General features: G+C 45.8%; 1 protein-coding gene and 1 non-coding gene across 2 annotated transcripts; both read left to right on the forward strand.

Annotated features, from left to right (window-relative positions):
• The first annotated feature begins 333 nt into the window (after window positions 1-333).
• Window positions 334-23,639, forward strand: LBP (lipopolysaccharide binding protein). Its single transcript, XM_006202549.4, has 15 exons — window positions 334-525; window positions 3,078-3,192; window positions 4,364-4,492; window positions 7,838-7,993; window positions 8,579-8,642; window positions 11,180-11,243; window positions 13,044-13,135; window positions 13,636-13,812; window positions 15,167-15,226; window positions 17,217-17,384; window positions 18,621-18,688; window positions 19,228-19,270; window positions 20,043-20,106; window positions 20,927-21,003; window positions 22,848-23,639. Exons 1-15 carry the CDS (start codon window positions 402-404, stop codon window positions 22,890-22,892), a joined length of 1,446 nt encoding a protein of 481 aa, XP_006202611.2. The 5' UTR covers window positions 334-401; the 3' UTR covers window positions 22,893-23,639.
• Window positions 936-1,008, forward strand: TRNAT-AGU (transfer RNA threonine (anticodon AGU)). Its single transcript has one exon. It is a non-coding gene; the product is annotated as a tRNA-Thr (tRNA).
• Window positions 23,640-24,163: the final 524 nt, after the last annotated feature.

The raw sequence follows: 24,163 nt of genomic DNA on the forward strand, positions 1-24,163 counted from the left end.
CATAAACAGAGTTGAGTATAACTCAACTGGCTTTGACTCCCAGCTGTGCCACCTGCCAGGTGTGTGAGTTTGAGCCAGTGACGTGGCTTCTCTGAACCTCAGCCTCCTTGTGTGTAAAACCCGGCCTTCCTGGTTATCAGTGTGGGGTCTTTTACTGGGAAGGGTGGACAGAGTGCCACCTGGGCCCAGGCCAACCCACCATCTGGCCCCTGGCAGGGACAACAGGCTTTTAAGTATGACCTGTGACCCCCTACAGTGTCGCAAGCAGGTTCCAGTCACCGGGCCTCCCCTTCCTGATCCCAGGAAGCCGCCCCACTCAGGGGCCGCCCCCGCCCTCGGGCCTCAGCTACTTAAGGGAGCTGAGGCTGCGACAGGCCTGGCCCAGCCCGCTGGGAACCAGTATGGGGGCCTTGGCCGGGGCCCTGCCCTCTCTCCTGCTAGGAATGCTGCTCATGTCTGCCCCAGAGACCCTGGGTGCCAACCCCGGCCTGGTCGTCAGGATCACCAGCAAGGGCTTGGAGTATGGTAAGGAGCTGCGCGGTTGGCTGGGCTCGGCTGACCCGCTTGGCCCCAGGCTGCTCTGGGTACAGCTGGGGACACAGACGGGATTCTCCTTTGGGGCGGCGCAGCCAGCCCGGTCAGGCAGCTCCGGCTCAGGTCCTGGCCTTGTCACCCAGCTACTGGGCTCCTGGGGCATGTAACTTGTCTTAGCTGGGTTTCCCACTGGCCAATGGAGAGAAAGAGTTGGGCACAAGTAGTTGATGGGGGAGGTGAAAACGTAGGAGGGTGGGAAGGCGAGATGGGGAAGGGCAGGTGGCCAGGGGAGGTGTGTTAGTAAACCAGCTGTCACCGCAGTGACAGGAACAGTTCCACTGGAAAAGGCTTGTTCAAATTTGAAAACATATGCCTTAAAACTAGATGTTGGGGAATGGGGTGGTGGGTATAGCTCAGTGGTAGAGTGCATGCTTAGTATGCATGAGGTCCTGGGTTCAATCCCCACTACCTCCATCACAAAAAAAAAAAAAAGAAAGAAAGAAAAAAGAAATACTTAAAAAAAGAACAAGAAGTATTAAAAAAAAAAAACTAGTAGGGGAGGGTATAGCTCAAGTGGTAGAACACATGCTTAGCATACACAAGGTCCTGGGTTCAATCCCCAGTACCTCCTCTGAAAATAAAATAAATAAGTAAATCTAATTACCTCCCCTGCAGGAAAAAAAATTTTTTTAATTAAAAAAAATACTAAAGGGATAAATTAGGGGTTGGGGATTAACAAATACATATTACTATATATAAAATAGATAAACAACAGGACCTACTGTATAGCACAGGGAACTATATTCAATTTCTTGCAATAACATATGATGGAAAAGAATCTGAAAAGAAAAAAAAATTTATATGTACCTAAAACTAACATTGTAAATCAACTACACTTCAATAAAAAAAATTTTTTTAAATGGATGTCAGAACGGTGGTTACCTCCCGCAGCTGGTAGCAACCCGGGAGCCCAAAAGGGTGTTAGGGTTTCATTACATCTTGCTCTAGAGGGTGGCTAGATGGGTGCATAAACATGTCAAATTACTTCCCAATAACTTTAAGATTAGTGCCTGTTAGGTTTTACCTCTAAGTATGTTATACCTCAGTTTTAAAGAATGGGTAAAATTACGGCTATTGATTTACAATATTGTATTTCATGTGTACAGCATAGTGATTCAGTTATTTTTTCACAGATTATATTCCGTTACAGGTTATTACAAGATATTGAATATACAGTAAATCCTTGATGCTTATTTATCTTATACAGAGTAGTTTGTATCTGTTAATCCCATACGCTTAATTTGTCTGTCCCCCATCCCTCTCCCTTTTAGTAAAACAAAAGTTTGTTTTCTATGTCTGTGAGTCTGTTTCTGTTTTGTATGTCGATTCATTTGGATTATTTTTGAAAAGATGCTAAAACAAGTCCTCAGAATTAATTCAAGGGGCAAGGGATCTGAGGAAGTTATATACCGTTCCCCACAGTAATTGATGGAGGGCTGGTCCTCACATTTGTGGGGCCTCAATTGCCTTATCTGTTCAATGAGGTAATGACATTCCCTCAGGTAGAGTTGTTGGAAGACTAGACTGGATGGTAACAGAGAGAAAGAAATCAGGAAGGGCTTCTTGGAGGAGGTGAGGTAGAAAAGATAAGTGGGAGTTAGCCAGGGACAAGGGATAGCATTCTGGCAGAGAGACCAGCTTGTGCGTTTGCTCAAGGGTGGACTGCAAACTGGAAAGAGGTGGAGTTAGGGAGACCGCTGCTCATCTGTGTACACATGCCCTCCCTGAGGGCAGAATTCTGGCTCTCTAGCGCCTCAGAATATACGGACAGTCCTAGTAAATGCCATTTATATTGAAACCTAAATCAGGCAAAGTTTGCCTTTTGCTCCTTTCCACTGTGTGAGTCTACCACATTTCTTTAAGTACTCTAAAGCTGGACATTTTGGTCCTTTCCATATTTTCAATAGCATAAACCCTGCATTTACTGAGTGCCTCATGTATGCCAGGCACAAAGCAAGGGCGCTTTTTATCCTGCCAGCCCCCTTTTTGGGCTGCAATGATCTCTTTTAATCCTCATGCCACCCCAGGGAGGAAAGTATTATTATCATTGCTACTAGACAGACCAAGAACGCCAAGGTTGAGGACTTGGTCAAGGTCACCCAGCAAGAAAGATGCCAATGCGAGGATTCTAGCCCTAAAATCCTTAGTTTCTTCTACACAGGTTAGAGGCCATGAAGGATAGGAAAGAGGGCCCCGCAGCCAAGCACATAGCACTCCTTTCCCATGGAGTTGCCGACAAAAACATTCTGTTTCCTCATCCATGTAATGGGCACAAACATAACTACCCCACTTGAAATGCAATGATGCTCCTGAGTGTCTCTCATGCTACCTGGGACTCCAGAGGGGCTCAATAACCTGCAACTGTAATTAATGCTAATAGGGAAGTTGGCCCTTTTCCCCAGGGCAGGTGGGAGCCACTGAAGGGTTTAGAGGGGAGGGAGGCAGGCCAACCAGTCTGACTTCCAGCTTTTTTCTGTCCACAGTGGCCAGAGAGGGGCTGGTGGCCCTGCAGAATAAGCTGCACAAAATCACACTGCCCGATTTCACTGGAGACGTCAATATCAAACACGTTGGCAGTGGGCACTATGAGCTCTACAGGTAGGGCTCCCTTCTGCTGGGGCCCTGAGGAGTCTGCGCGGGGCTGGGGGTCTGGAGAGGAAGGGAGGGAGAGCCCCAGGATTGGGTCAGGACAGACAGACAGTGGGATGGGGCAAATGGTGGGATGGTTCCTTGCAGAGTTCAGAGGAAAATTCTGAGAAGAACTTGGGCCCCTTCATTCATCCATACAACAGATATTAATGAAGACCTACTAGCTGTGGGAACTGAGCCTCAGTTTCCTTATCTGTAAAATGGAGATAACTTGCTACTCCTTTGGGGTGATCATCCAGGGTGTGGCCTGGCCAATGGATGTAATTTGGAAGGAAGGATAGACCTTAAACTTTTTTTCTAGACCTTAAACTTTAAATAGAGTAGCCCGATGGTTAGAGCTGAGGTTTGCACATCTGGAGGAGTCATCGAAGGCTTCCCGGAGTGGCGGCATTCGAGCTGAATCTTCAAAGGATCATTAGACACAAGCAGCTGATGCTAAAAAAGGCATCACTTTTTGAAAGACAGACAATGGAGTTGGGGCAGTTGGGCCCATAGCTGATCATGCCCTCTCTGCTCACCATCACTGATGGCTTCAGTCACTCCTTATTTTATTCTGTCCATCAGTAAACATTTATTGAGCACCTACTGTGTGCCAGGCAAAGAAAATGGAACCTGACTATTCTTTTCCCATTGACGGCCCCACCACGTGTATCATCTTCTCCTAGCCCTTTTGTGTCTCTTTTTGAGGCTGCCCTCGGCCTTCCCTGAACTGGATTCCCCGACTGGGATGTGGGGAGGACGGGGATGGCGGGCTGTGTTTCTGTGCCCTGCTCGGGACCCAGCCAGGGTCAGGAGGTTCATGGGCTCTGGTCCTGACTGTGCAACTTTAGGCAAATGCATACTTTCCAAGAGGTTCTATTCCTGCTCTGTAAAAAGGGGATCAGAACTGCACTGACCCCTCTGCGAGGCCTGACAGTGCACAAAAAGCACTTAGCATGGCACAGGTTCAGTGTAGGGCACACAGCAGGTGCACAGCAGGTGAGTGGGGGGAGCCACACGCCAGGCTCTGCTGGCCTAGTCCGCGCAGGGATGGGGGTGAGAGCAAGACCCCCACTGAGACTGGACCTGCCTCCGCCTCCATGTGGGGGCTGATGCCGCTTCCCTGGGTCTCTCTCCCCAGCTTGGAAGTCCACAGCTGCGAGCTGCTCGGCTCTGCTCTGACGCCCCTCCCTGGCCAGGGCCTGCATTTCAGCATCTCTGACTCCTTCATCAGGGTCAAGGGCAAGTGGAAGGTGCGCAAGTGGAAACTGTAAGTTGACTCTGTGCTTGGCCTTGGCATTCCTTCCCTCCTTTTTGGGTCCAGGGTGTTCCTAGCTCATCAAAAGTCCACATGGTGGAGAGAAGGAGTGCAGCCCAGAGGAAGACCAGGGTCTGGGTCCTGGCCCTTGGCTGAGCCTCTTCCCCTCTCAGGCCTCCCTGATGGGGCAGTGGTTGAACTCAATGAGACAATAGTGTGTCTTCTCGGTTTGCTTCCCCCACAGCAGACCCCAAGACAAGAATTCAAGTGCAAGTATTTTATCTGGAGAGTAACCTAGGGAAACGTCCATGGGGTGTGCAGAAGGGAGGCGGGAAGAAGGACGTAGGCCCGGCAGCTAATGGAGCTTGACCCTCCTGGGGACAGTGTAGGCAGAGCCCACCTCTGAGTTCCCCCACCCTCCTGCTTGTCATTGTCAAGGGTGACTCCCAGGGGCACAAACTCTCCAGCACTGTGAACTGTTCTCTGACCTCCAGGTCCCTGGAAGGAAGGTGGGTTAGTTTCCCTGGGCAGCCAGAGTGAAATGTCACAGACAGGAGGCCTCAAACAACAGAATTTTTTTCACATTCTGGAGGCTAGAATTCCAAGACCAGGATGTCGGCAGGTTTAGTTTCTTCTAAGGCCTCTTGCCTGAGCTTGCAGGTGGCCGCTCTGTCTCCATGTCCTCATGGTCATCCTTCTGTGAGCCTGCACTCCGAGTGTTTCTCTGTGTGTTCCAATCTCCCCTTCTTAGAAGGGCACCAATCAGATTGGACTCTGGCCCACTCTATTGGCCTCATTTTCAATCACTCACTGTTTAAAGGCTCTGTCTCAAATACAGTCACATTCTGTGTCCTGGAGGGTTAGGACTTTCAACATAAGAATTTTGGGGAGACACAGTTCAGCCCCTAACAGGAAGGTAACGATGGGTGATGTGATCACATTTACACTTCAGACCTGCACTGTCCAATAAGGTTCCCTCTAGCCACATGTTTTGACTGAGTAAATGAGAAGTGGTTGGTACACACTGAGATCTGCTGTAAGTGTGAAACAGCTGATTTGCAAACAGCACAAAAAACGAACATAAGAAAACTTATTAGTAACTTTTCCATTGATTCCATGTTGAGTTGATAATATGTACTATCAAAATTAATATCACCTCTTTCTTTTCGCCTTTTTTAATGTGGCCACTAGAAAATTTTCAATAACCTATGTGGTTCACATTATATTCCTTTTGGGTGGCACAGCTTTAGAAAGATGCCCAGTAGAAATGTCACCTATATACGACATGTATTTAATTTCCGTGCAAGGAATCAGGCCATACTCTTCTGCCCCGGATTTTTTTCATTAAAGTATCTTAAAGCTCTCTTTGTGGGAGCATATAAATAGCTACTTCATTCTTTTCTTTTAATCTTTTTTAAATATAGCTTTTTATTGAGGTGAAATTCCCGTAACATAAACTAACCACTTCAAAGTACACGAGTCAGTGGCATTTAGTGCCACAGTCACAAGTTGTAAAACCACCACCTCTGTCTAGTCCCACAATAGGTTCATCACCCCAAGAGATGCTCCGTACCACTGAGCAGTCGCTCCCCACTCCCCGCCCCCCATAGCCTTGACCATTCCTCCTTCTGTCTCTGTGGATTTACCTATTCAGGACCTTCCAAATAAATAGAATCATACAAGATATGACATTTTGCATCTGTTACGTAGCATAATATTTTCAAGATTCATCCACCCTGCAGCACTCATCAGTACTTATTCCTTTTTATGGCTGAGTACTATTTCATTGTATAGCTAGGTTCCATTTGGCCTCATGCTTTCTATTTTTTTATTTTTTATTTTTATCGAAGCATAGTTAATTTACAATGTTGTGTTAGTTTCTGGTGTACAGCAGAGTGATTCAGTTATACATATATTCAGATTCTTTTTCATATTCTTTTTCATTATAGGTTATTATAAGATATTGAATGTAATTCCCTGTGCTATACAGTAGGACCTTGTTGTTTATCTATTTTATATGTAGTGGTTTGTATCTGCTAATCTCAAACTCCTAATTTATTCCTCCCCCTCTCCCCACTTTGGTAACCATAAGTTTGTTTTCTATGTCTGTGAGTCTTTTTCTGTTTTATAAATAAGTTCATTTGTATCATTTCTTTTAGATTCTACATATTAAGTGACATCATATGATATTTGTCTTTTTCTTTCTGACTTCACTTAGTATGGTCATCTCTAGGTTCATCCATGTTGCTGCAAATGGCATTGTTCCTTTTTATGGCTGAGTAGTATTCCATTGTGTGTGTGCGTGTGTGTGTGTGTGTGTGTGTGTGCCATGTCTTCTTTGTCCAATCATCTGTCAGTGAACATTTATGTTGCTTCCACATCTTTGGCCTCATTCTTTCTAAAAGCTACATAGCATAGGTGCCCATGACATAGTTCACCTATCCTGACTAGTTGACATTTAAGGTTGCTTTCTCATTTCTTGCTATTACTTGTGATGCTGCAATGAGCTGCCCCACATATATATCTTGACAGGATGAGCCACAGAGTAAAGACTTAGAAGTAAAATTACTGGGGCTAGAATATGTGGTTAAATTAGGATAGATCCCACCCATTTGTGTTCCAGATGTGCTCTCCCAGCCAGTGCCTGGTTGACCCATATCTTCACAAGCACTGGGTATGAAAACTTCTAATCTTTTTATCAATCTGATGGGTGAAAACTGGCATCATTGTGATTTTCACTTTTAATAACGTTTCATGTGCTTATTTGCAATTGAACTTCCTGTTCATATTCTTTGATCTCTTTTTTTTCCCTTTGGGTTGTTTTGTTCTTTCCTTGTTACTTTGTATAGGCCTTGTTCTTTGTGTGTTAGGAAATGAAATCATATATTAGCTCATATGTTAAGGAAATTAGCTCTTTCGTTGGCTCAAGATACAATTTTTTTTTACTTTGCATATGGCATTTTTTGTTGTTATTCACTACAGTTTTTTTTTTAAACAGGGTTTTTAAAATAAGCCTTTTTTTTCCACTAAAGTTTTAATTTTCTGTGCTGGCAACCATTTCCTGAAAGCATCTTAAAGTACAACCATTTCCTTTATGGCTTCTGAGACTTGGATCCCGCCTAGAAAGATCTTTGCCCATCCCTGATCATAACTAAATGGACCCAAGTTTTCTTCTTGATTTTTTATGTTTGTACTTGTAATGAATCTTTGCTTTGTAATAAATATTTATAATAATTTTTGAAATTAAATTTTTATTCCAGCTTCACTTCTGTGATAAGAATTGAGATTTATACTTTGCCCTCAAGCAGTGGCCGACTCTAATCTAGGAATCAACTATTGGTTCTCTATCTCCTCCAGGAAGCTACAGGGCTCCTTTGACCTGAAGGTCGAGGGCATCACCATTTCAGTCAATCTTCTCTTGGGCAGTGAGCCCTCTGGGAGGCCCAAGGTCACTGTCTCCAGCTGTAGCAGCCACATCCGTGATGTAGAGACACACGTGTCAGGAGATTTGGGGTAGGTTACCACTGGCTGCAGCCAGAGACCCATCCAGCCCAAGGCCTGGCCTCTGATGAGTATCCGGGTCCAGGCGTAATCCATAGACACATCACGTGCACTTGGAGATAATTCTTTGGGGGACCTGCTGAAATTAGCAGAAGCAAATTTAAGTTTGGAGTCTTGGTGTGTCATTTCCACCAAAAAATGAACTTCAGGGGACCACCATCAGGCAAATGAAATTTGGCTACTGAAGGAATACAAAGGCTTTTGGCCAAAAGAGAGTTGATGAAAATATACACACCCTTCAAGGAGTCTCTTCAAGTGTCAGTTTCTTTGATTAGAAAAACATGGATTCTTGACCCCCTCCCTCAAATCTACTGAATTTGGGGTGCTGCAGGGGGCTGGGATGCCAGATGCACTGAATCAATGAATGTGCTGGGAGCTGGGACTCTGAGTTTTCATCCCATCCAGGATTCTGGGACACAGCTGGGTACTGTGATGGGGTAGGGAGGGCTCCCTTGGGGACCGGCCTGGCTCTCCCTGGAGCCCCACCGTCCTTGCATTCAGTGGCACAGCTGACTATCCCCTGGCTTCTCTTCACAGGTGGCTGCTGAATCTCTTCCACAGCCAGATCGAGTCCAAGTTCCAAAGAATGTTGGAGAGCAAGGTATGAGTGGCCAAGTGAGCCCCTCACGGGCTGGGCACAAGTCCTCACAAACCTCTGACCTTGGATGGCCCTGGGGGCTGGCCCAGCCATTCTCATACCAAGGCCTGGAGAGGACAAATCACGGTCATGGAGTTGGTATATGGCAAAACTAGGGGCAGAATGTGGGTCTCTGGACTCCGAGTCTGTCCACTTAGGCAGAAAATGGTTAGATTTCTGACAAACGTTGAAACATCAGAGGCCAAATGGAGACTCCTGTCCCTCCCTCTGCTTGGTCTTGCTCACTGTCCGCCACTGCCCGGCAGTCTGCAAAGGCCAAAAAGGAAATCAACACTTAAGGGCCTGCAGGGACGAAGGAGGAGACTTTGGGAGTATGTGGACCAGATGGGAGCTCTGGTTTCTACTGGGTTGTACTCCTGAGGACCTACCTTGTCTTGGGGAAGCAGCAACAAAGTGCTAGTTTTCCCCATTAAAAAAATTTATGTGAAATCTCCAAATTTTGGAATCTCTGCCTAAAACAAATAGGTCTCATGTTAACTTTCAGTTCTCCCACTCACTGCATCCCAAAATCTCATATCTGAGATATCATATACCTGGAGCTGTGTCTGCAGCAATGATTGTGCTTGGGAAGGGAGAAACCAATGAAGAAGGAAAAGGGGAAAGACACACACACCCACCCCCGTCTTGGTTTGACGTTTGGTTTGGCTGTGAGTGCCCCCTGGTGGTTGAAGCTGGAATAGCATGCAGATCTCGCAGATTGGATGTGGCAAGCTACATTCTGTTCCTTTTCTTATTCTGGGGTCACGGGGATCTAAGTGAGCTTGGGGAATATGTAATAATTATCGTGATAATAAATCATCACAATAATTGTTATTTTCATAAATTAATATAACTAATGTTATACCAAACGTATCATTGTATAACTACTATCATTTATAATAATAATGGCGACTATTTATTGAGCCTGGCCAGGAATAATGTGCTAAGCACTTCACATGGGCAATGCCACTGAATCCTACCCACAACTTTTAAAGGAGATGCTGGTTTCCTACACTTGACAGAGGAGGCTCAGAGCATTTAGTAACTTGCCTGGGGCCACCTTGTTGACAGAAGTCTAGGTAGGGATTTGAACTTCCTGGAGCTTGGAGCAGCTTGTCCCAAAGGCCTTGTAAGGGCTGGATGTCCCAGGGAAGATGGAGATCTTTCTTGACCCCTGGTCCTTGTGGGTCTTCAGAAATCTCCCAGGACAACTAAGAGCCTGGTTGCAGTATGGTTCTGACGCGCCAGCTGGGGAGGGATGTGGTATCTGACCAGCAGGGCTAAAGGTAGCAAGTACTTACTGAGTGCTTGCTCCCTGGGCCATCCACCCTCTTGGACACCCCCCTGCCGCCCCACCCCACATCCCTCTCCTCCACTGTATATGTAGATCCATTTGCACCGTAGGTGGTAACTGGTTAATTTTTGAAAGCAGTTTAAAGTGAAGACTCACTCACGCACACCTGAGCAAAGAAAATATTTACCTATAAATCCAAATGTTTTTAAAATACAGTAAATGTAAATTCCTTTGATGTCAGCCTAGACCTAGTCTTTGTAAACAGTCTCTTGATTGGTTTTCTGCAGTCCTTTTTGCCTACAACATTCTGCTACAAATTCCAGCTCAGATGTCTTTTACTACAATGAGAATCTAAAGACATTTGCAGGGCAACCCTGATGCAGAATCCTTCTAGATTTTTATGATGTTTTTCCTCATAAGCTTTTCTCGCCCACACCAATTTACTAGCATTTTTTTTAAGCAACTCACCCTTCAAAGGCATTGATCTCAGGTTTTCATAGAAACAACTCATCTCTTAGTCATAGTTCATGGGCTTACGTAAGAAATAATTCAACTGACTATATCAGCAAGTAAAGCAAACAGGGTTGAGAACACATATTTTCTTTTCTTAAGAAGCAAGCAACTCAACCAGGGCAACACATTCTGAGTGCCTACTGTGCGTGGCAGCCTGCTGGATGTGAGTGTTCCCCACGGGCAGCAGGGAAAACAGGAATATTGATCAATCCAGCCAACCTGTTAAGTGATGACATTTAAGAAGTATCTACGTTAATTACCCAGTTATTTGTGTGGCTTTTGCTACTTACTGTCTAGTTCTGCTACTGGACTCTAGATTCTGGGTGGCCAGGGCCCCCCAAAGGGAAAGGTCTTTACTGTGGAGCTTTGGCCAGTGACTCCAGTGCATGACCCCTCAACCGGCTGCGTAGGAGACCACCCAGCTCTGATATCCAGCCCTGGGATCGACTTTGACGGATCTGATTGGACCCTTTTGGGGTCCCCATGGGCTCCTGCATGTTTTTGATCATTTCCAATTTCTAAGCACCTGGCACATCATAAGCCCTTATAAATTTTTGTAGCATCAATGACCAATTAGCAAATACGTGAAATAATGTGACGAAACAATGAGCATGGGGCGTGACCAAAGCCAGGGAGCTCACTCAGGCTTTCTCTTCTCTTCCCTTTTCTTTTCTTTTTTTTTTTTTTTTTCCAGATTTGTGAAAAGATCGAAGACTCAGTGCCCTCTGACTTACAGCCTTATCTCCAAACTCTGCCAGGTAGAACACCCCACCCACCCGTGGGACACTTTATTGTTATTAGTTTTTATAAGTGCATGTACGTACCTACAAACTCTTACACGGGACCGAAGTATTGAAAGTAAAAATTAAAGTCCCCTTCTCTCTCCAAATTTTCTTCCAGGAGGTAACCTCTATTTGGGGTGTATACTCTCAGATATTTCCCTTGCAGTAACATATAAATAGAAATACACACATACACAAGTGTATGATGATATGTTCCATATGTATTCCTTTTGTTCATGAACATAGGTGAATATACATGGTCTATAAGAGTACAGGCATTGTTCTTTTGTAACTTGTATGCCTTGGAGAGTTTCCATATCAGTGCATATAAATTAATCTCATTTTTAAAAACGTTTTTGTGGAAATTAATACAGAGAGAAGTGCTTGATCATAAGCAAAGAGTTTAAAGAATTTTCACAAACTGAGCACACACATGTACCAACTCCCAGATCAACATACAGAACGTGACTGACCTTTCACAGCCCCATCATGTCTTCCTCTGTCCCTTCCCAACCTTCAAGGTTAACCACTCTCCCATCTGCTCCCAGCAAACATCAGTTTTGCACTTTGTACATGAATGGAACCATGTAGTAGCGTCTTTTATCAAAAGCATAAGACTTCCTTTTTTCAACTTTAAAATAGGAGGTCAATCCACATTGTCGCATGTGGTGAGTTCATTCATGCTCCTTGCCGTGTAATCCACCGTGTCCAAGTCCCTCCATTTATTTGTCTGTTCTACTGTTGAACGCCACTTGGATAGTTTCAGCTTTACACCACTGCGGACAGTGCTGCTATGGATATTCCAGCTCACATGGACGCATGTCTTGGGGTATATACCCAGGTGTGAAACTTACACAGTTGTTCCTGCGGCTCATATAATTTCAGCGTTAGCAGACCCTGCCATAGTTGTAAAAGACCTCACTTTAATAGCTGTGGAGTATTCTGTCTCACAAATGTGTCTCCGTTTGTTTAGTAAGTCCCCAGCTGCTGGGCAGGGGAGTTTGCTGCCTTCCATTGCCACTGCCAACAGTGGGGCAGGGAGCACCCCCGCTCTGCCTCTTTGCCCGCACATGTGCGTGCACCCGGAGAACAGCCCTGTGCAGGTGACAGTGCTGGGTCCAGGCCCACACGTGAAGTTTGCAGGAACTGTCTTGACAAACTGTCTGAGGTCTCCTCCGATGCCGTGCTCTCCAGGTTCCCCACACTCACCTGCTGACATTCCCCCATCAGTGGAGGCCCAGGTGGGCACAGACACCCCAGTGCGTGTGACACAGAACTCCCATCTCCCAGGGCCTTGGAGAGGCATGTCCTGGCCTTCTTGCTTATTTGATTTGTGTTGATAGGAAGCCAGTTTTCCCAAAGATCCAGGGCTCAGTTTTACTCTTGGGGAGCAATACCTTCAGTTGCAGGATTTTCCTGATTATATGCCCTTTGGCATGAAGCTCCAGGTATGGAAGGGCTGCCAGACCTGAGGTCCTCCTGCCCTTAGGATGACTGTGTGTGTGCATGTTTGTGTTTGCGTGTGTGTGTGTGTGTGTGTGTGTGTGTATGAGATTCTGGAAACTGCTCTGGCCCCAGGCTAAGCGTCCCACCACCCACATCATCTGTCTTAATGAAGGCGCTCTTTGCCCCAGCACTGGGCCGAGTGGAGGGGCTTAAGGCAGAAGGTTAAGGCAGAAGGGCTCTGAAGAAAGTCACAGAGAGTGTGGGTCAGCCAGAGCCCTCATCCTTTCTCCATCGCCTGCTTCCTAATTCTGCCCCTCCCCTGGTTCACAGTCACAACAGAGATCGACGATTTCACTGGAATTGATTACAGTTTAACGGAGGCCCCTCGGGCAACAGCCCAAATGCTGGAAGTAATGCTTAAGGTAAGGGTCCTGGGGCAGGGGCTTGGGTGGGTCCATTCCCTCAGGGTCAGCCATTTCTTGGGGCCTCTTGTTCCCCTGGCTTCAGACTTGTCCTCATCCCCCGCAGTGGCCCCCGCTGTGTGAAGGGCAGGATGATACGGAGTGGTGGGGAGTGTTCCCAGAGCCAGGACCCTCCCCCAGGTGTCTTAGGCCTTGAAACTTCCCCTCCCCCTTCTTCCCCTCCTTCACCTTTCTCACCTCGCAGGTGAGGTCTGTCAGAGCTGGCTCTCAGTGGCATAGAGGGGACGACCAGGAGGTCCTATAGGTTAATATACCAAAGCTTCTGGGGGAACTTTAAGGAATGCTGTAGATACACTTTGACCCAAAGAAAAATATAATTAATGGTGGCGTTTCAGGCAGTGCCTTCAGTCCATGTTCCCTCATTAGGCTCTATAGTTGACTCCCTAGCTCAGAGGTCCAGCTCTTAGAAAAGTTCAGATGGACTCTATTTCTCTCTCCAGGGTGAAATTTTTAGCCGTGATCACCGCTCCCCAGTTGCCTTCCTTGCTCCCGTCATGAGCCTTCCTGAGGAACACAGCCGAATGGTCTACTTTGCCATCTCTGATTATGCCTTCAACACAGCCAGCCTAGCTTATCACGAAGTGGGTTACCTGAACTTTTCCATCACAGATGACATGGTGAGAATCATTGCAGAACAGCCCTCACAAATGACACTGTAACCTGGCCTTCCTTCCTTTTTTCCTTTCCACTCATTTACATCAAGGAAATAGCAAATTATGACTAAATAAAAAGATCAAGATCAGGAAAAAATGTAAGTTAGCACAATTCCCCTTTTCATTTTGGCTGCCAGGAAGCTCAAAGTCAAAGTTCTTTCTCCTTTATAACAATTGTGGAAGACTTTGTGGCTTGTTTGTGTTGTACTTTTCCCTCCAGACTAGATCTGTTATTCTAATTCATATTTTCTCTCATCCTGATGGTTTATGGAGGCTTGAAAAAAAGGATTTTAGTAAATGAGGCAGGATAACAGATACACTGATAAATGCATAAAGTTAAATAGAATAGGAAATAAAAAGTAAAACACAATTATGAAGACACTGGGCCCATAAACTGATTTTTTTAACCATAAATCTGGGAGCTTTCTGTAGCCAAACTAGAAGTGGTGCGTGATTTAGTACCATTTCACAGTAAAAAGGAGAGACAAAGCCTTCGTAGCGCTTAGCTCTAAAACAACGTCTCCAATGTGGTTTTGTATAAAGGATACTAAATTTTATAGTGGGTCATATCTTTAATATTTCTCCAGTTTCTTTAGTATTTCTGAGTTTTAGATGGCTGTTTCTTTGTTTAAAAAAAAAAGCTCTTTGTAAAAGCTGAGGTCTCGTGAACAACATCAGGACGGCGGGGAAAACACAATGCCGTCCATATTAGATGGTCCAGCTGACCCTGGTAATGAACTGGGCACCGGCGGTGATGGATGGAGTGACTTTTTGTCTTTGGAATGATTTCTCACCCACACCCAGGCCTTTTACTTCTATTGTCATGTTTGAGTCGCCCTCCCCCGCTGCAGCTCTTTCTTTTAGTGGATGGGATTATAATAGCTGTGTTTTATTGAGCGCTCACTGTATGCCAGGCCTTGGGCTAGATGGTTTGTACCCACCATCCCATTTAGCCCTCACAGTGACCCGATATGGGGGGACTATGTTTATCCCCATTTTACAGGGGAGGAAGTTGAGGCTCAGAAAGGTAAACGCAGTGGCCTCAGACCACACAGTCACAAAGCCAGGAGCCAAACCTAGGTCTGTGTGACTGCAGATCTCACCCTCTGAGTGAGTCCCACCTGTCACCTACACCCCAAGGAGAACCCCGGGACTCGTGTGTTTATGGTGAATGCAGGACAGGCATCTCGTTGTTGCCATGGTAACCCTGGCATTGGAGTAGCTCTGTTATTGAACATCCGCCCACCTCCTCGTCTCTCTTCAGACCTTCAGCTCCAGTGGCAGCATCTAAAACTTCTCTGTGTCCCCTTCGCTGCAGGTTCCACCTAACTCTAACCTTCGACTGACCACCAAGTCCTTCCGTGCCTTTGCCCCCCGGGTAAGTCTTCCCTTGGCCCTCGAGGAGGGGCGGGGCATGAAGACTGAGCGCCCCCCAGACAGCCTTCAGGGGTTTCTCTGTACAACCTCTGCGTTCCTCTCAGTTTCTCCAAGAATCAGAAGGCCAGCAGCTGCAGGTTTGGGGGCTTCTCTCCTTTCAAAGTCCGAGTATCAGAGACCTGAGCCCTGTATCTCACGGGACCACAGGCTGCCCAGCCTTTGGTGATCTCTGACAATCCCAAGGAATGCCCACATTTCCCACAGACGTATCCTAATTAATGACACCAAACTATTACAAAGGGTGTACTAGGGGCCAGGCACCGTTCTTGGTGCTTTAAAAAAATATTTTTTGAATGGATAATAAATTCTCATGGTTCAAAATTCAGAAGAAAAAGATTAAAGTGTGGAAAGTCCTACCCACTCCTGTCCCCTAAGCATCCAGTTCACATCCCCAGTCTATCCATATTATCAGATTACACATGTCTATGTATATACAAACAAACTCTGTAAAAAATGTTAAAAAAAAAGAAGAAAGAAAAAAACAAATATTGTGTGTCTTTCCCCTGTTTTTTTACACAAATAGAGGCACAGACACACACCAGTTTGTATCTTACGTTCTCCCTTACTATACCAGGAGACGATTCCATGTAGGGAATAAAGAGCTTCCTCACTCTTGTTTTCTTGGGAATCCAGTCCGCTCTCATACTAGGGATTGACCATAGTCTGTGTAGCCGGTCTCCCATGGAGGGACACGTTTCCAGTCTCTCGCTACATCAGTGTTGCAGTGAATAACCTCATAGCTCTGTCACTGCTCGGCTAAACTCTTCACGGGCCGCATCTCACTTAATCCCACGGAAATCCACCTGTCCTCTCCCCTCTCCCCTACCTTCCGAGCCCCCCCAAGACACAGCTCAGACAGGCGGTCACATTTAACATTCCGGGCAGAAGGTCTGAGGGTGGCTGAGAGGAATTTTAACGGTGGGAAAATTGTTCAGCTTCAAGTCCTGCGGTGCCTGGGTCATGTCCTTCCCTAAGGCGCCCCCACAGCAGGTCCTTTCTTTCCCTGGAGCCCCACAACAGCCCATCCTGCCTCTATATTGTTGGTACTGGCCTTGGAGGGCCCTTGGCCGCATCGTGGCTCCAACATCCCTTTTGCCCCAGAAAGAGGAGAAAACTCTTCCTCCTGCTTCCTGCTCACATCATCATCAACCTGACAGAGAAGCAGCTCAGCCCACTTTCTTCCAGAAGTGGTTTACCTCCTCGACCTTCTAAACATCTCCCTCTTACAATAGATTGTAGATTTTATTTCTGCACAACCAAAAGGTTCACTGTCGTTCCTCCACCAACTTCCCCCCAAAAGGAATGATCTTGCCCCCAATTAAATTTTAGTGAAACAGAAGATTGCCAGCACTTTTGAAACGGTGGGATCTAGGTGTGTCATATTTCAAAAACATTGGTATCTAGTCTTCGCCTGTGCAGTTACCTGAGTGTGATGAGAGTGGGGAGAAACAATAGCTCTCATCCATTGCCCAGGGAGGGGCGTGGAGTGAAAAAAAAAATCAGCCCAACCTTTATGGAGAACAGTTTGGCAACACCTGACAGAAGCTTTAAAAATATCCCTGCCCTTGTACTCAGCAAGTCCACATCGAGGAACGTATTCCCCCAAATAATAGCTGAAGGTACACGGCGGGGTGATTATTAAAATGGCAAAACCTTGGAGACAACGTGATGCTCAATAGGGTTAAATCAATTCAGTACCCATGCATGCATGATGGAATGCCATGCAGCCATGACATAGGTGGTGCAAACTCCATGTGTCTGACATGGAAAGATGGCTAGTTATATCCGTAAGAGAAAAAGGCACAGAGCATTTTGTGGAAATAAAACTGACCAAGAAGTGTTCTCAGCTTGATCTGACTCCCTCAGGGTTCAGAAACATAATTCTCTTCTGCTTCTCTTTTCTTGACATAATCTCTTCATTCTGCCCCCAGTTAGGCAGGCTGTACCCCAACATGAACTTGGAGCTCCAAGGAGCAATGGTCTCTGCGCCGTCCCTGAACTTCAGCCCTGGAAATATCTCCTCAGCCCCCCAGATGGAGGTTGAGGCCTTTGTGCTGCTGCCTAACTCCGTCAGGGAGCCTGTCTTCCGGCTTGGTGTGGTAAGGGGCAACGCCTTTGCAAATGCTTTTCCCTTTTCCTGCATGCTTTCCCCCCCATTCACCATCTGGCTGATTCTTTCCCATCGCAACTTAAGTATCACTTCCTCAGATAGGCCTTCCATGATTGCCTTTACCCCTGATCTATTTTAGGCCCCTGGTCTTTTTTTTTTTTTTCCTTGTAGCACCCTATTATTTTTCCTCATAGGACTTATTATAAAGTTACTTATGTATCTGTTTGCAGGTTTATTTGTTTAATGTATGTTCGTCCCACTAAGTGAGTCTGGGCTATTGCGGGGAGGAAGGCATAGTGGTCTTCGACCTGTTTGCTCCATCTGTATCTGACCCCTGAAGACTACATGTCCCAGGCTCCCTTGCACACTGATTGCCAGCTTAGCAATGGAAGGCACTGTCAGGAGAATGGAAGGTGGCAGGAAGGAAGAACCCGTAGTATTTTTTCCTGTCTTGGACAGAGGCTCAGGTACTAACCGTATTTCCTCCATGGTGGCTCCCATAACCCCATCTCTTCCCTCTGTTCCTCCAGTCCTGGGGTGGTAGCAGCTTCCTGCCTCGGCTCATCTCTCAGATGCCTCTCCAACCCTTTTTTTGGCTTCTCAGCAATGCCATCACTTGTGTAACCAATCCCCTGTATTAAATTCCCTCTGAGTTAAATATTGAGAGTGGTGCCTCCTCTCTCGACCAGCAAAGGAATTCAGGTTCTGGAGGGTCCTGCTCACTGGATGGAGAACTTTGCTGTCTTGTTCCTGGTTTGAAACTCAACAAGACAAATTTCTGGAAGAGTAATTACTCCCAGGTGTCATGTCTGCAATTGGATAATTCTTATTGTTATCAAAATTGTTGTTAAGATATTTTAAATTAAAACATAATCTATTATTCTATTTGTATTTGTATTATTAGGGCTGAGTCTTGGCCCTGAGAGAGCTAGAAATGACCCCTTTAGAGATCTCCTGGGATAGGCTTCCACACCTTCTCTTGGTAGTCTGTTCAAAGTTTAATTGCTATTATAGTCAGCAATTCCAAGTAAAAAATGTTCCAGTCCAAACTCATCTATTGAGCACCTATGATGAGCCTTGTGGGAGTCTACACTCCAGTGGGCCAGTTCCTGCTTTAACCCATTGAGATGTTTGTTTAGAGGAGACAGCCGGGTCTCATAGCTATCCATCCTGTACACGGCAACCTCCCTCATTTGGACCTATTTCTTTCTACTGGAATTTCCAGGCCACTAATGTGTCTGCCACATTGACCTTCAACACCAGCAAGATCACTGGGTTCCTGGAGCCAAGAAAGTAAGTCAGCCTCCTGCCCACATGAGGGCCCTTGGCTGGGCTTCCTCCATCTGGACATTGTAGCTGATTCACTGTAGCTGGTGGTGGAATGTGACCAGATGCCCCTGTCAACATTAGGGGTCCACCATTTCGGAAGGAAACTTACATTTTATCCCACTTGGCCCAATTCTTCTGCCCCACTGGTCCTGCCTCCACAAACTTCCTTTCCACCTAACCCCCATTACTACCAAATTTCTAAAGAACTTACTAATGCTACTGCTTTCTTAATCTATGAATTTTACACATCAGCTATACTGACTTCCTGAAATTGCAGAGGCTGTGTTCTTTTACACTACACACATCCCCTCTGCAAGTCTTCCCAATAAAGTTGTATCACTGTTTTTGGTTCTTCAAATATCTTTTCACTCCCACCCCTACCACATCCTTGGCCCTGTGCCTTCTCAAGCCAGTATCTCCTCTTTTCTGATTAACCCCCACATTGCTTACATTTCCTATAAGCGTAATGTCCACATCTCTGAATCTTCTCTGACTCATTATAGGATACAAGTGGAACTGAAAGAATCTAAAGTTGGAGTATTCAGTGTAAGTTATTATTGTTTTTATTTATGGAATGATTGGGGCAGTAATTAATTTAGAGTATTTAATGCGATAGCACCTATAATAGAAAATAGAAAAAGAGAAGAGTTACTCTGTGCCCTAGAAAAGCATAGACGCTCTTGAGGACACGAAACATAGGGCAGAGGAACAGTTACCTCCCAATATAAGACTGTATAATTAAGTCATCTATTGGACAGAATTCTTTTAATTGCAAGGAATAGAAAGCCAACTAAAAATGTCTTAAGCAAACAGGAGGGATGTATAGGGTCATATAACCAAAAAACAAAAAACTAACTAAACTAAACTAAAGCTAGAGGTTTCAGGCATAGCTGGATCCAGGTGTTCAAATTAGTGCACCAAGCATCTCTTTCCAAGGGAAAGAAGGGGGAGGGGCAATAAAATAAAATTTTGTATCATATAAGTAATTTAGGAAAATATTTTCACTGAAAAAAAAATTTAATACTAAAGATAAGGCTGAGCCAAACCTTGATGTTCTTCCTAGAGGAAAGACAGTTGGGTGTGTAATCTTCCAAATTTTTCTATCCCTTTGCCCACATATAAATGTGCATTTCAAAATAGTTTAATCTTATAAAGTAGCAGCATGATGTAGGTATCTATCTGAAATTAGCTTTTTTTCAAGCCTTTTGCCATGTCAGCACATACAGAACCACCCCACCCCCAAGGTGGCTCTGTGGACGTTTATTGGTAAGCACAATGGTGCATGTGGTTACAATGTACCTCTCCTGTTCTCCACCAGGTGGAGATGTTGGAGGCGCTGCTCAACTACTACATTCTCAACACCCTGTACCCCAAGGTCAATGGTAAGAATCAGTATGGATTTTTCCAAGTCAAGAGTGGTCACTGCTGTTTGATGAAAAGAACACTGGAACTGTGGCTCTCCTGCGAGCTGTGTGACCTTAGGGGAGTCACTTCTGTTCTTTGAGCTTCAGTGGCCTGTCTGTGGCATGGGAGTATTAAAGGCTATCTCTTCTCCCTCCAGGGCTCTGATGAGGGTTGGGGATGGGGGTAGTTTTTTTGCAGCACAGGAAACCTCCTCCTAAGAGAGAAAGAGGGGCTTGCAGAAGTGCCACCTGCAACACCCTGAAAAGACAGGTGAAAGACTGAGGACCAAGTTAATACACAGAGCACAAGGCAGCTCACCGCTAAATTCACATTTCCCAGTTATTTGCCAACTCCCTAGTCAAAAAATAAAGCATAAAGACCTAAACCCTCTTTCCATGAGATCCTGGTTCATTTGGCTGCAGCAGAAAGCAGGATGCGGGTGAAGGGCAGAGAGCAGCTACCTTCTAGCTTCTTAACCATGAGTGTCTGCTGCCCCACCCTTGCCACTGTCTCCACGTAGCACCACGGCTGAGAGCTCAGACCCCTGTGTCAGCCTGCCTGGGTTCAAATCCCAGTTCTTCCACTTTCTAGCTGTGTGACCTAGGACAGGTTACTTGGCCACTCTGTGCCTTAATTTCCTGATCTGTGATAAAGGAATAATAATCCCATCTTTGGTGATAATTAAATGGGAATATACTATGTATAGAATTTGCAGAGAGGAACTTTTTTGGGGTAAAATTTCATCTGTAATTGTTATTTATTAACAAATTTCTCTCCATACTGTGTTTCAACCTCCAGATAAGTTGGAAAAAGGCTTCCCCCTCCCTCTGCTAAAGCAAATTGAGCTCTACGACCCTGTTCTCCAGATCCACAAGGTCAGTGGGTTCAGGGGGGCTCTGAGGATTTGGGGAGAGGGGCTGGTGAGCTTTCCAGGCTCAGAGGTCATATCTCAGTGGGTGGGACCCAGCCCAACCCTGCAGCAGGGAAAGCCTGGATGGGGAGTTGGGAGGGGGTGCTCGAGGATCAGCTAGATGCCATGAAGCCATTCACGTGTCCTTCAGAAGTGGCACCTCTATGGGGCAGGAGGGAATTGACACAACCTCGGGAACCTCAAGATCAGCTCATTTTGAAAATACAGCCATCTTAGACATGCCAACAGGGCAGGTTCGGAAAGCCATTTGTAAGTTTTTAAAATTTCTTCTAAATTCTTAAGAATTCTAAATTCTTCAAAGAAGAAATTTTCATAGATACATATGCTGTTCCTTGTAAACCCGTTGCCTGCCCCACACCCATGGCAGATTTTTGGTGTACTTCCCTCTAGGCTTTTTGTTTTCTCTCAGCATTTAAAAAAAAAGTGTTTGTTTTGGATTGTTGCCATTGCTAGTCCTCAGACCTGTTTTCTTTCTTTTTTTCCCCTCCATTGCAATGTAGTCTCCTCTCCCTGCTCCCTCCACCCCCGCCAATGTTAAAGACTGTCCCATCCATGCGAAGGATCACAATTTACTTAACTATTTGAATACCAAGGAATAGGTCTGATTCTTTACTCTCCACTATTCTGAGTATTTTATGATCCATCTGTGCCCTGTGGTTCAGGTTATATTTCTAGAACAGCATCTGTATGGTAGGATGACTGGGTGGGCAGTCTTGTGAGCATTCAAGGAGATGCTGCTTTGCACCTGGTACCTCATCAACATCCAGCAAATATCTCCTAAAGAGTGATGGGCAGCAGAATGACCAGGAACACTGAAACAGTGATGAACTGACACATTTGAAAAACAAATATCCAAAGCCCTTTTGGGCTCGGAAATATTAACATCCAGCTATCATTGAGAGTTTACAAGGAGTGAGACAGATCATTGTTCAAAGCAAGGACGGAGGGAGAATTCGTGTAGCTGGCCTCAGTTTTCTTTTCTGTAAAATGGGATGTAGCCCAAATTTCACTGGGCTCTGGTGAAGATTTGCGCTTCTAGCTCAGTTTGATACAATGGAAGTCATTTAGAAGACTTGTTACAGTTGACCCTTGAACAACACAGGTTTGAAATGCCTCAGGTCTGCTTATATGTGAATTTTTTTCAATAGTAAATACTAGGGTACTGCACCATCTGTGAAGTTGGTTGAATTTGCAGGCGCAGAACCATGGATGCAAGGAACCGTGGATAGGGAAGGCTGACTATAAAGTTGTATGTGGATTTTCCACCTGCGGAGCATCGGTGCCCCAACCCCCATTGTTCAGTTGGCCAACTGTATATACTATCATATTCATTTGAGTTTTGAGGTCAACTCTGCCCATGTGTTTGACCCCCAAAATGCAGCAGATGGGTCACTGTGGGAAAGAACTAGACTTTCCTTTGAGTTCAGAGTTCCCGCCCCTTTAGTGATGGAAACTTATAAGGAGGTAGGAGAGTAAATCCCAGAAGCTCACAATTTTGCGTTTTTCTCCAAGGAGAGAGAATTTAGGTGACACAAAGGACATTTATGAGGCCTGCCAGGAAGCAGCAGCTTGGGAAATGACAGATAAATTGCCACCTTAGAGAACGTAGCTGGCAAAAGCTGTGCTTTATGGAGACCTTGGGGACGGAGTTACACGCTCGATTTATGCACCAAACTGGTTCCTGGCAGAGCTTGTGTTTCCCCAGACGTGGGCCTCCCTTTAAATCAGAGATGCGTCTTCTGGGATAGAGGATGCTTTTACCATCCTGTCCTGTCTTGTCTCTCCTAGGACTTCCTGTTCTTGGGCGCCAACGTCCAGTACCTAAGAGTTTGAGGGCAGGGTGAAAGGCAGGGCCTGGAGGCCACAGCTGGACTGGCGAGTTGCATCTCCAGATGTGCAGCGTGTTCCTGGGGATTCTGGAAGGATGAAGACGTTTCTGTTATCATCTCTGGGGGCCTGGCCTCTGCGCCTACACTCCTCCTTTTCAGCACATGCACCCTCACCCTCTCTGACTCTGGACTTTCTCATCAGACCGACCACGCCCCCCCCAACACCCACCTTTGCTCAACTGTACTATCTTTAAAAGCAGACACCTTTTTAATTGACCATCAGCAGAGTGCTGGCAGTTAGTAGGCCCTCAACAGATATTTATTGAGTGGCTCAATGAAGGAACCACCTGATACTCTAGCTGAACCTCCCTACTGCTCACCCTTTTTTGCCTAAGGCGGTCTTTGGACCTCCAAGACTGGACCCTAATCACACTCCCCTTTTTCATCTTCCGCTGCTGTGGGAACCTCAATGAGAGAACAAGGGATTCTGTTCCCCACTCAGCCCTGAACTTGGCATTCATGCCTGCTCTTAAGGTGCTTGTCCATCCCAGTTTATGGGCACTTCACGGGCTTATTTCATTATGTGCTCCCTCCCTCCCTTCTTGCCTGCTGAAGACACAGGAGCCACTGGGTCTCCCGGAGCAAAAGCTCAGCCTCCTGCTGCTTTCCCCATTGAAAGGGGTATAAATTAGGAGGAAACGGATCTGTCTAGGTTTTGGTTCCGACCCAAATAAAGAGCTCCAAGCCTGGAGGAAGAGACCTTGATTTCTAATTACTGAACAACCCGCCTTTGATCAGACTTTACTGAAGAGTCATTTCCAACTTATGTAGTTGGGCCCCCGGGGACTGGGAATCGAGAGGCTCGTTTGATTTTTTTTTTAATTGTGTTAATGAACAGATGGATGGAGCTGCCGGCTAGCAGATAATTCACAGGGAATAGACTCATTTACCCTGTGTGTGACAGAGATGCGTTCCAAGATGGGACGATGTGCTGTCACCCAGCTGGCGGAGGGTAAGCCATGGCTTTGCCTCGTCCCTTTTGTTCACTTGTCTGCCACCATCATCCATCCATGTGATGGACTGTGAAGAGATTGGCTTCATCCAGCACCGGCCATGTGGCCTCGGGCAGGTCCCTTTCCCCTTTGAGGTCCTCATCTATAAAGTAAGGATGATGATGATAGTAGTAGCCATGTCCTAGGGCTGTTTTAATGACGATATTGGGTAGCCCATGTTAAAGGACTTATTTAGCCATAGTGGGCATTCGATATCTGTTGG

Source organism: Vicugna pacos, chromosome 19 (genome assembly GCF_048564905.1).
Source record: "Vicugna pacos chromosome 19, VicPac4, whole genome shotgun sequence".
Classification (NCBI taxonomy): domain Eukaryota; kingdom Metazoa; phylum Chordata; class Mammalia; order Artiodactyla; family Camelidae; genus Vicugna; species Vicugna pacos.

Excerpts from the sequence above, each read along its gene's own strand:
- LBP (XM_006202549.4), top strand. The coding sequence starts at position 402 with ATGGGGGCCTTGGCCGGGGCCCTGCCCTCTCTCCTGCTAGGAATGCTG. Across the intron at positions 11,244-13,043 it reads TTATCTCCAAACTCTGCCAG|TCACAACAGAGATCGACGAT; the intron begins GTAGAACACCCC and ends CCTGGTTCACAG. Across the intron at positions 17,385-18,620 it reads CTGTCTTCCGGCTTGGTGTG|GCCACTAATGTGTCTGCCAC; the intron begins GTAAGGGGCAAC and ends TGGAATTTCCAG.